We start from the raw sequence: 12,000 nt of genomic DNA on the forward strand, positions 1-12,000 counted from the left end.
TTAAGGTTCTTACCCAGCTACTGCTTTTCTGGTGGGAGAGGGGGAAGGGAAGGTATGACATTAATATCCGGAACAAGGGCCCCCGAAGCATTAAGGACAGCATTGCATTGTCATATCCCCATCATCCGTAAGACCATATTGTAGGTCTCAGGGACAAGTCAGCTGCTATTAGATGAAGTCAAACATGAAGGCTGGTTTCTCTGGGAGCAGTAAGCACGTGTAAGATTGCTGACATGTTTCTTAGAGTCACAGATACATTAGAGGCAGAGGTGACTCTGGGATTGCCTACCTGGAAAACGTAACCAATTTACTAGAAACGCATTCCTCTCTGATAGACCTGAAATGTTCTCATTCTTTGCCACTGATTTGTAAGTCAGATAAGCTCTTCCAATTTTGCTCTTTCTAAAGCCTGGCTTAACCCACGTCACCATCGTCTGTGAGCTTGTGAGAAATTTCACTTCCTTCTCTGCAGCTATTTCTGCAACGTGTGACTTTTCGGGAGGGAGGAAAGAGCTTTCTGTTTCTAGGGTGGGAACAGGTATAAAGTGAGTCCTTTGTGTGGATTTAACCTCTACTGCATATCTTCATCATCTCTCACCTGTATCAAAACTGTCCATTAGACCCAAGGAAGAGGAGTCCCATGACTACCATGTGTCCCCAAGAGGCAAATCTGAGATGTTGTGGCATTAGTGCGGGTGGGCAGGGGCGGGGACTAATCACTGTTTGCATACACAGTATCTTTTGGGAAAAAGAAGAGAAAGGGAAAAGAAAACCTAGTTGACAGTAATAATTTACAGATGGGTGCAGGGCAAGGAAAGAAGAGAAAAAAAGAACATAGTATAGATCTGTACTCTTGCCAGTAGTGTACAATGTTTTCTGATGTTGAGAGATGCCCCCAAAGGACAGAGAAGCATTTGGTGAACTCCTTTAGCTCTTCTGACTCCAGCCCCATATAGAAGTATGGGGAAAACGTCATTGTTCAATTAAATCTGTCACTAACTTACTGCTGGCCTGAAGGCTATCCACAGCTACCTAAAAGGAAGAGGTATTAAAGGAAAAGAAAACCCAAATAATAGGCAGATCATCACAACTAAGGATCCTGGTGTCAGCATCTCTTCAATGTCCCACTGTGACCTCAAGTTAGTTCCTGGATGCAGGAACTCTCGGAAGTCACACGCCTGATGTGCCTCCTCCACTGGCTTGAGCTGGGTCTTCTTCGTCACCTCAATGGACATGGGAATGGTGGCTTCCTATTTCCTCTGCTTTTGAGGGATTCAGCTGGCTCAACAATTTCCCCAAAGCCCAACCAGGTATTCCAATACACAGAAGATGTCCCTCGATTCTCCCTGCAGTGTTCATTATCATTGGCCTTGGGGCTTCCTTGTGACCCTCTGAAGAGAGTCTTTCTCTTGCTTGTTTTCTTTTGGGATACTGAACTAGAAAGTGACAGAGAATGAGCTAGAAACACAGGGGACCAAGGGAAAAACTTAATGAAGGAAGTTAAATCAATTGTTTTGTTGTTGCTGCTTGGTTGTTTTGTAATGGATTAAATGGGTATTTAGAAATGTACAGTTGCAGGAAGGGATATGAAACGTTGGTGGGTGATTCAAACAGGATTTGCAGAAGGTACAAGTTATAGTATTTTGCATAGTACCTTTGGCTCTTTGGAAAGGGCTTCTTTGAACACAGGCCAATGCAGAATCAGAGCTCCACGGAGATACAGAGTGTTACATGAGCATTAGAAGAAAGCAACCTGGAGGGGCGCCTGGTGGCTCAGTGGGTTAAAGCCTCTGCCTTCAGCTCAGGTCATGATGTCAGGGTTCTGGCATTGAGCCGCATATCAGGCTCTCTGCTCAGCAGAAAGCCTGATTTTCCCTCTCTCTCTCTGCCTGCCTCTCTGCCTATTATGATCTCTGTCAAATAAATAAATAAAATCTTTAAAAAAAAAAAAAAGAACTTAACCTGGAGCTCCTCCCCGATACAGTTCTTTTTTTTTTTAATTTTATTATTTTTTATAAACATATATTTTTATCCCCAGGGGTACAGGTCTGTGAATCGCCAGGTTTACACACTTCACAGCACTCACCAAAGCACATACCCTCCCCAATGTCCATAACCCCACCCCCCTTCTCCCAACACCCCTCCCCCCAGCAACCCTCAGTTTGTTTTGTGAGATTAAGAGTCACTTATGGTTTGTCTCCCTCCCAATCCCATCTTGTTTCGTTTATTCTTCTCCTACCCACTTAAGCCCCCATGTTACATCACCACCCGATACAGTTCTTAACTGGGATATTGAATATTGGTTGGATAATGGGTCCATCCTTTACTCCTGGTTCTCATGATCACATCTGGACTTCAGAATGTTCCAGAATGGTCTCTGCATGCCACAATGTAATAGAACATACCAACTTTTCATGCACCTTGTTGAGTTTTGAAATAGAAACTCCCATTACTATAGTCCTTTTCATCTTTTTCCCTGGCCTCCTCCCTCTAGAATTGCTAGATGTCCTCTCCCAAAGGAATATGCAGCCAAAGGGCTGCTTGGCCACCCTTGTGGTCCCTTGTCTTACTACTATAGGGCTCTGGGTGCCATCAATGAAAATGAACATGGAAAGCTGAAGCCTCAGTGCCTTAACCTTGGTGTGTGAAGGTGTTTGTTAGCCATTCACATATGGGAGAGTCTACATTTTATTTTTATTTTTTTTTTATTTTTTTTTATTTTTTTATTTTTTTTTTAAAGAGTTTATTCATTTATTTATTTGAGAGAGAGAGAGACAGTGAGAGAGAGCACGAGCGAGGAGAAGGTCAGAGAGCGAAGCAGACTCCCCATGGAGCTGGGAGCCTGATGTGGGACTCGATCCCGGGACTCCAGGATCACGCCCTGAGCCGAAGGCAGTCGTCCAACCAACTGCGCCACCCAGGCGTCCCAGATTCTACATTTTAATGTTTGTTTTGGCAATATGCACATATGTATGCATGTCCACAAGCTTCATAGTCCCAATTTAATCCTTGGGACACACCCACTGAAGTCTGAGCATGGTCCTCCAAGGTTTAAGGTGTAGCCATTTACTTTTGCATGGGCAAACCCTGGAGCCAGATGAAGTAGCATTCTTTGGTAGAGTTGTACCCCAAGACTTGTCTGGATCCCACATTACCTTTCCATTCCTTTTTCTTTTCAAATGGAAACTGAGCAACTTTTTGGGAGACCTTTTTGAGGTCAGTCCCTACACATGGTTCTAGCCACCTCCATCTCTCTTCCTTTTCCCCCTTCCCAGATCTTCCTGGTCCAACCTCGATGTTCTGCCAATGGTGCTTTGTCTGCCCATATAGTAACTTTTCCAAGAATGAATTTGAGGTGTTTTGACTTTGAGATATGAGAGCCTACATTGAGAAAAATGTGCATCCCTTGGTGTACTTTGGTTCTCTGTGACTTGGGTCTGCCCCAGGAGCTCCCACTCTAATAGCTATAGACATCTTTTTGCTATGGACAAGAAAGCAGAAAAACTGGGTCCAAATCTCCACAGTTCTATTTATTTGCTGCTAGACTTGGAGAAACAACAAAGCTAAGCCTTTTGCTTTTTCAGCTGTGAGATGCAGCTAATCCCATAGGGTTGTTCTGAAGATCAAATGAGCTAATTGTTGGGGCAGACTTTACTTCCTGTACCTGCCTAAGAGATCATAATGCATAATATCAACAGGGACATTACTCTCTCATGTGACTGTCAACTGTACCAAGCCAACTCCAAACCCACTGCTAATATGTTAAGGGCAGTGCTAAAATCAGTACACACATTCTAACCTATTTGTAGATTTTCCATTTAAATGGTCCCCATATTCTGATTTTAATACTTCAAATAGTCATAGCAAGGTAGGATGTTGTTACTCCTATTTGGGGGGGGGGTGTTTGTTTGTTTTCTGCTGTTTTTTGGGGGGGGGTAGGGAAGAGGATACTGAAGTTCGAAAGAGTTTATGATTTTCTCAGTCCTTGGAGAATCAAAACACAAACCCAGGCTCTGTGACTCCAGAGAGTTAACTGAATGCTGGTAGCTTCTATTCTGTCAGTCCATGGAGACTGGTAGAAAATAAGTGAATCCTGGAACAGGAAACAGGTGGCCCAGGTTCAGGCATCATTTGCTAATACTCTCTGCTGTCGCGCACACTGTTGCCCTGAAGCAAATGTCGGACGTTTGTCTTCACCTACAAGCTTCCTGCCACTCTCTAACCCTCAGCCCAAGTTCCTCCAAGTAGGACTCCCAACTATTGCCTCTTCCTTGAGGCTTCCCACAAGCCCCCGGCCCCAGGAATATTCTGTGACCCTCCCTTGCACGCAGCCACCATGCCATATACCCAGGTCTTCAGGTGTGGATGCATCCACATGCTAGGTGTAGTTTTGCTGGCCTTGAGAGGGGAATGACCCAGGAGGGCGGGATCTTCTACTTGCGCCTTTTCTCACCAGAGCTTCACTGCCCTGTATCATCTGCCTTGGGATATCTGTTTTTGAAAATCCCTCGAGGTTTTCATGGTCAAAGCTCTAGTCATCACTTGCCCATCAACCTGCTCACGATCCTGTGTCCCTATGAATGATAGGAACTACCTCTCATTCCATCAGTCAAAATGATGGGGTCGTATCACCCTGATACTTCTGAACCTGCACCTTTACCTTCTCTTGGTCACATCCTCCCCCTCATTCCCTCTACGGCTCCTTCCCTGGTGAAGGCCCCTATAGCTCTGTTGCATGCATCTCCTCCCCAGCCCCACCCCTCCTACCCACCCTCCACAGTCAGAGTGATGTTGCAGTCAGACTTGCAATGACTTGCAGTCAGAGTGATGTTGCAGAAATGAAACTTGGATTCCCAAACCTGCTGTCAAAAGTCCCTTTATGGCTTCTCCTCCCTTATAACAGTAGTTCATGGAGTAGAGATGAGAAAATAAGCATATGTTTTATTTAGGTCATCTGGAGAGTCATGTCAAGCTGCGCCATCCCCTGCTCACAGTAGTTTTGGCCGATTTCCTGAAGGTCTTATCCACTCCTATACATTTGGTTGTGAAGTCTCCTCCTCATTCAATGCCTATGTTTCTCAGTTCCATGGGACCTGACTCTACTCCTGTTTAAGGTCTCCTTCAAAAGCCATCTTTCTCCAGTAAACCTTTGCTGACCTCCAGTCTAGACACAGTCTCTTCACCATCTGGATCCCCTCTCTGAGGCTCCATGTTATATCCTATTATATTTGTCATTTGTATTCATAACTTATCTTCTCTGCTAGACCATCAGCTGCCTATTCTGATTCATCCTTATCACAAACGTGCCATGCAAATACTGGGGATTCCCTAAAAACATGTTGAATGGAGGAGCCCTGTGAAATTAGAACAGATGGGGCCCAGGATTCACACTTTGTCTCTTGGGCAGGAAAACTTCACTCAGAACACAGACCCGATTATCAACATGGAGCATCAGCCGTACAGCCAGTGTGGTGAGGACGTGAGGTTGGAAGGGCAGTATGGGAAGGATTCACCATAGTCTGAGCCTTCAAGGAATGCACTGTCTATCCAGCGGGGAAAACATGAGGTGATAGGAAAAGGGAACTTCTGGGCCGGCCAAAAGCAACAGTGCCACTGTGAGTTTGTAGCGTGCTACGGATCACAAAACCAAAATGCGGAATTTCAGGAAATTGCCCCAAATCCCATTGCTAATAAGTGGCAGAGCTGGGTCTCATACTTGGCCAGTCTGATAATGGATGCCACACGAGCCTGAATGAAATATAAAACAGGACTTGCTGAGATGCTGAATCATACAGTGTAATTTTCAGTGGTTCATTGAGGTGGGAAAGCAGCCCAAATTAAGTGGGTCATGCTGGCTGTTTCATCCATGCCATTCTAAATAGCTCCTTGCTCCACACACTGAAAAGTAAATCCTTCTGTTTGTGCCCATTCAGGTAGCTGCTCCAACTAGAACCCTGGAGGTCCTTCTCAGTACACTCCCATTTAATCACCAACTGACTCACCTTTCACATTCACTTCTCCCTCCCCATGGCCATTACAAGAAAGGCCCCCAACATTTCTTACTTGGACCCCTATGGTAGCATTCATGACCCCAATCCCTCTTCCCTCCAACTTTCTTCTCACACTCCTGCCAGAAACATTCATCTAGAAAAATATTTGGCCTCTTGGCTCTTTGGGTTCTCCCTATGAGCTGTGATATTGGGACTACGGTCCTTCAGCTCTTTGGGAGCTAGGCCCTGCCAATATGTTGACATTCTCACCTTGCTAACCGACCCCTACATTTCATAGACAGTTCCATCTGCCTGGAAGTACCCTTCCTCCTCCATCCATCTAGATGCTCCTTGACTTTACAACTCCTCAAGCCTCATAGATTCTAGACCACCTTACCCCACCCTTACCCTGGATACGGTCCCACTGCTCCCTATGTTGCCACTTCATGTTGCTTATCACTCCAGAAGACAGTATAGCATAGTGATTATTAATGCAGGCTTCTATCATTTTTTTTTAGAATTTAATCACATCTTTTTAAAAATTTTTATTTATTTGAGTGAGTGAGAGAGAAAGAAAGCATGAGAAGAGGGAGGGTCAGAGAGTGAACAAGACTCCCTGCTGAGCAGAGAGCCCGATGTGGGACTGGATTCTGGGACTCCAGGATCATGACCTAAGCCAAAAGCAGATGCTTATCCAACTGAGCCACCCAGGCTCCCTTAGTGTAGGCTTCTGGAGTCAGACTGCTTGGATTCTCATTCCTGCCATGCCACTTACCTACTATATAAATTTGAGTAAGTTATTTAACCTCTCTGAGCTTCACTTGATCATCCATAAAACAGGGATAATAACGCTGCATAGTGAGGATTAAATAAAGTATTCTACCTGATGTATTAACACAATAGCGGGCATGTAAGTGACCTCCTGCTGTTTAAGTGGTAGCTCTTATTACTCTTATTACTCTTTGTTTTACAAGTTTCTTAGCCGGCTCTCTCATCAGACTTTTGGACTGGATCAAGATCTCTTTGTCTTTCTATCTCTGGAACTTGGCAGGGACAGGCATATAGTAGGCCTTTGAGAAATGTTCGCTGAATGGGTGACGGGGAGACGGATGGGGGGATGATGGATGGGTTGTTGGATGAAAGGGTAGATGAGTGTGTGGGCTTATAAACTAGATGGATAAGTGGGTGGGTAGATTACCAAGGGGGTAGGTGGATGGGTGGTTAGATGGGTGGAAGGATGGATGGCTGCACGCATGCATGCGTAGATGGAAGCATGGATGGATACAAGGGGGGATGGGTGAACTATGCATGCATGCGTAGATGGATGATGGTTGGGTAGATGGTCACACGGATAGTTAAATAGATAACTTAGTCCTATTTAAGTAGTATGGAACAAAGGAAAGCTGTGCCTCAAGTCAGCCTTGTCAGCCAGCAGAAAAGAAGATTCTGCAGTATATGATTTATTAAGTTTGGAGTTTTTTGGTTTTTTCTGAGCACAGCTGTCTCCCTGTTCACGATTTTTGGTCTCAGGCAATCTGTTACTTGCAATATCACTGTATCCTTGTAAATTTAGACCTTCGGTAAATCTTCTTCAAGCCTGAGAGAAAACACACCTGTATACTGTGTTATGGCCACACAGTAAAAAACTGTAATCCTTGCCCAGGAACACTTTGCAATATAATTGGGGAAAGATACTCAATTAATTGAAGCTTGTCAGTTGCTATTCTCCTGAAGTTGCCTTGAAGCTGGGTCAGGATAGCACCCACAAGCTTTCGGTGACAACCAGGATAACTCAGAAAAGCTACTGGGAAGAGGTAGTTTGGAGATAAGAAGCATGTTGTTATGAGGAAGTGGCCCAGCAGAGGTGAGTCCTGAAGGTTGAAAGCAGAAAAGCCAGAAGATTCAGAATATTGAGTGCAGCCTAGGGCCCTAGAGCACAGGTTGGGGCTATTGATGGAGAGGACATCTGGCTCAGTATGGAGGCATTACAGTTGGTCCCAAACTATGCAAAGCAATAGACCTAGTGAGGAGTGATCCCTTAGAGCTTCAGATTCCTCAATCAAAATCAAGAACAATAATGCTTGTTCCATGGGGTGGTTGGGGGATTAAAAGTTTTAAGACGCTTGTCATCTCCATGCTAGACCCACTGCATTGCTCAACATCCATCTGCTTTCTTCCTTCTTCACAGGCAGCACAGGCTAGTTGTCTAGAACACAAGCTTTAGAGCCATGTTGCTGTCAAATCTGGTTATTAGCTGCATGATCTTAGGCAAATTACATAAACCTTTGCCTCAGTTTCCTCCTCTGTAAAGTGAGAATGATAATAGTACCCATATGTCAGGGTGGTTGTGAGGAATACATGAGTTAAAGTAGGAGAGCCTAGGACAATGCCTGATGCATAGTAAGTGCTCCATAAGTATTTTTATTATTTTATTATTATTCCTATCATTCCTAAAGAGGTGAACACTTTGTTCCTGGTTACCAGAGTGAGAAGCAGTAAACCTTATATATATGGATGAGGTGGGGACATAAACTCCCCTTTATTGAGAACTACTAATGTCAGGTGTTTAGATTACTGTAATCTAATATCAATTAAGATTAATATGATTTTCTTAAAATACTTCATATATTATATATATCACATATAATTTAAATACGATTTAGATTCGTGTTAATGCCCACAGTGACTCTTGGGAATAGGTAATTATTGTCCCCAGCCTTGATGTGGAGAGACGGAGACTCAGAGATACTCAGTGACTTAAAGCCATGTAGTTAGCAAGTGGTGGTACTGGAACACAAAGACCTATTTCCACTCCTCAAGGCGATTTAGGCTGACAGTTATCCATGCCATTCACCTTGGTGCATGGATCAGGAAACAGTGGTTTGAAGGAGGAACTGACTTGCCCAAAATGTCACAGTGAGCAAGTGAAAGACCTGAGATCAGAACCCTGCCCTCTCAAATCTCAGCCACTGTCCCTGACAATATGGAGAGCAGAGTTAGCAGTAAGTCTTCATAAAATGGAAGCCCAGCTTTCTTCCCCACGGACCACGTTTCTAAGCACTGGACCACAGAGCCAGCCATGAAGGAGAGGAATGGTCTCCTTACAGTGTGAACCTATATGGTTGGCAAGGGGGATTTGGTGACTTGTGTGGGTGCTTCCAAATTCCACCCATCACATTCCTCATCCCTTTCATCATCTAGGGCACTGTTCCTTTAACCCAAGATGTTGAACAGTTTTATGAGATCTGCTGCACTATGGTTCATTTTCCCCAGCTCGGCTTCCCAAGTATACATGGGGTTTCCTTTCTGCCATAACTTCTCAGAGTCACTTTCCTTCTGAGAGAGGAGAGTTGGCTTCTCCTGATGAATAAGAGAAATACTACAAGTGTCCCTGCCTAGAGACTTTGGCTACTTTCCTACTCAAGAGGGAGAAGTCTGAGGCTCCAAGAACATGTCCCCACGCTGCAGACATAAAGACTGCATCTTCCTGAGCCAAGCAAACTGGGATAACTGTTGCAATTAACCAGATAACTCAAGAGGGAAGGGAACTATTCTTGCCTATTCAGATGGATATTTGGGGACCTTAATTATCAGCAATTTTTCTCAATCCACAAATGTATCAGTTATTGTCTGTGTGGTGAAGTCTGTAAGATAAAGGAATTCCTATTTGTTTTCCTACAAAGTACAAAAAGTTATAACAAAAGAAATATCATGGATTTATTTGAGTTTTTATTGTTCAGAAGCCAAGAGCTAGAAGGGACATCATGCAAAGAGATTTCAGGTGGTGATTTTTCAAGCTTTCTTTTGGAGAGCGCAATTCTTTGTCATGTGAAATTTTAAGTGAAACTCCAGTTTATAAAATACTTAAAAAAAGAGAGAAGTGCTGGCTTTCATGGATAGTGGGGGACCAGCAGTCCTACCTGCTCAGTATTCCCCTCTCCCATTTCAGTGAGGCTACTATGCAGAACCCCCAGGAGGCTACAAACACAGTTTGAAAACTAATGATCTACTTCAACTAATATGAGGTTCATATATGGAAATAAAGGCACATAGAATTTATTCAAGTTGTAGTCTGTTTGAATTGAAGGCTGGAATTCTCTTTCTCTTAGTGCAGTGCTCTTAATGATAGAGTTTGAATTTTGTTTTGATCACTGATATGTAACAAACATGAAATTTAGTGACTCCTTTTTCTTATGTATCTGAGCTTTGGTCAGGGCTTTAAGGGAATAACTTGTTTTGTTCCATGATACCAAGGGTCTCCATTGACATAATCTAACTGGTGGGGGCTGGCTGGATGTCTCTCTTCATGCAGTTTTAGTGTCTTTCCAGTTGGTCTTTTCAGGATGGCAACCTCAGGATACTTAGACTTCTTCAAGGAGAGTCAGGGTCCCAACTGAGGGTTCTGAAGACCTCTAGAGAGCTACAAGTCTTCTTTCTGATCTATCCTAGAAATTCCCAGAGTGCAATTCCTACCTCATCCTTTTGGTCACACAGGGCCAATCCTGGTTCAATGTGGGAAGAAACTACACATAAGCATGCGTACTGGGAAGTGTGGGAGAGCCATCTTGAATGATAGCTACCTGATTACCTTGCTTTTAGCATGGCCTTACTAAATAGGTTCTGATTGGTTTGACCTGAAACTGAGAACATAGAAATCATTGTGGCTTTCCTTAGGTCATGAGAGCCTATCATGTGGAAGAGTGGTAGAATAGTTCTAGAAGGCCAAAAAAGTCATAATTACAAGGAAGCTAGTTTTAGTTGACCAGAAGAAAAGAACCTTCAAACAAGTAAACCAGCCAACATTAGACGTGGCTTTTTCAGCATGAGTAGTGAATTTCTCCATTGTTAAGAGAGGTCTGTCTCACTCCTTCTACCACCGGAAGTATCTGATTCTCAGTGAAGATGATTAGAGAAACTTGCATCTCCTTGAGCTTTGGGATGCTGAAATACTATGTGCATTTCTAAGAATCAAGATTTCATATAAATCTAATTCTTGTTTGTTTGTCTTTTCTTTTTCCCCCTTTTTGGACATTTCCTTCATCTGACTGCCCATCAATATATAGAAGAAATGCTTATTCCTACTCCTATTACTTGTAAGTATCGACCCGGGGAAACTTTTCTTCGTGCCCTGGGAGGGAACTGTAGCATGCATTTCCTCCACCAACCAAGTGTCTGTTGGTTTTCTCATACTCATTTCTGTCTAAGTCATCTGTAACCCCAAAGTTTTTATTTCACATAGATGTTTTCCATTTGAAAATGTGCTCTCATTGTTTATGTCTGTTATGTTTCTGCCATCTTGGATTTTCCCCCCAATTTTTGGAGATATGAAGGCAGTATAATTTTCTAGTTAGAAATCCCTGAATTTCATCAAGAGGTTAACCTAATCCCCCTGCAGGACTTGCAGAGATAAAACAGAATCACCAGTCTCAGCAGCTTCAGAGCCCATTGGTGTCTACTTGGGGAATGTGTAGCATCAAGGCACACAGAGGTTAGAAAAAAATCATGGGCTGTTTCCTGTATTTCAGTAAGTTTTCAGGGAACCATGACTTTACCTAGAACCAGCTTCACAGGTGACAGAAACATCCAAGATCTTTGCTTTGGGCTGGAATGATTGCAGTCTGGGGTTTGGCATTAGGTATCTCATGTTACCAGTGCATTTTGTAGTTATAGCTGGCCTGTTGCCTGTCAGTTTTTTTGCACTTTCTAAATGAAGGTGATGATTTTTCTCATTATTAACAGACATTTTGAAAACACAAATATAAAGGGGAAAAATCTCCCATCAACAGATCCTTGGTAATGAAAAGTTAAGAAAACCACTGAAGTAGTCCCATCTTCCTAATATGCATTTCCAGTGTTTGAAAATTGAAGTCAAGGGAAGTGTATGAAACCCACTCATCCAGTGGGATTAAAACTCAGGATGCCTGGCTTCTGGTAAAGTGTATTGTCCATCATTCCATGTCTGCTCCACCCCTGGCACACCCAGGCTTATGAGGGAGGCCATGTCTGCTAG

At 43.5% G+C, this 12,000-nt stretch overlaps 1 protein-coding gene across 4 annotated transcripts in view; it reads left to right on the plus strand.

The window, feature by feature from the left end:
• PTPRT (protein tyrosine phosphatase receptor type T) overlaps positions 1-12,000 on the plus strand; it is an 804,817-nt gene that overhangs the window by 623,298 nt on the left and 169,519 nt on the right. For 2 of the 4 annotated variants that reach the window (XM_044263018.1, XM_044263016.1), the window contains one exon: positions 11,054-11,083. The exons of the other annotated variants lie outside the window; for them this stretch is intronic. In XM_044263018.1, the coding sequence (XP_044118953.1) occupies positions 11,054-11,083 (30 nt within the window). The remainder of the gene's footprint in view (positions 1-11,053; positions 11,084-12,000) is intronic. 4 annotated transcript variants of the gene reach the window in all.

Source organism: Neovison vison, chromosome 8 (genome assembly GCF_020171115.1).
Source record: "Neovison vison isolate M4711 chromosome 8, ASM_NN_V1, whole genome shotgun sequence".
In the NCBI taxonomy this organism is placed as follows: Eukaryota; Metazoa; Chordata; class Mammalia; order Carnivora; family Mustelidae; genus Neogale; species Neogale vison.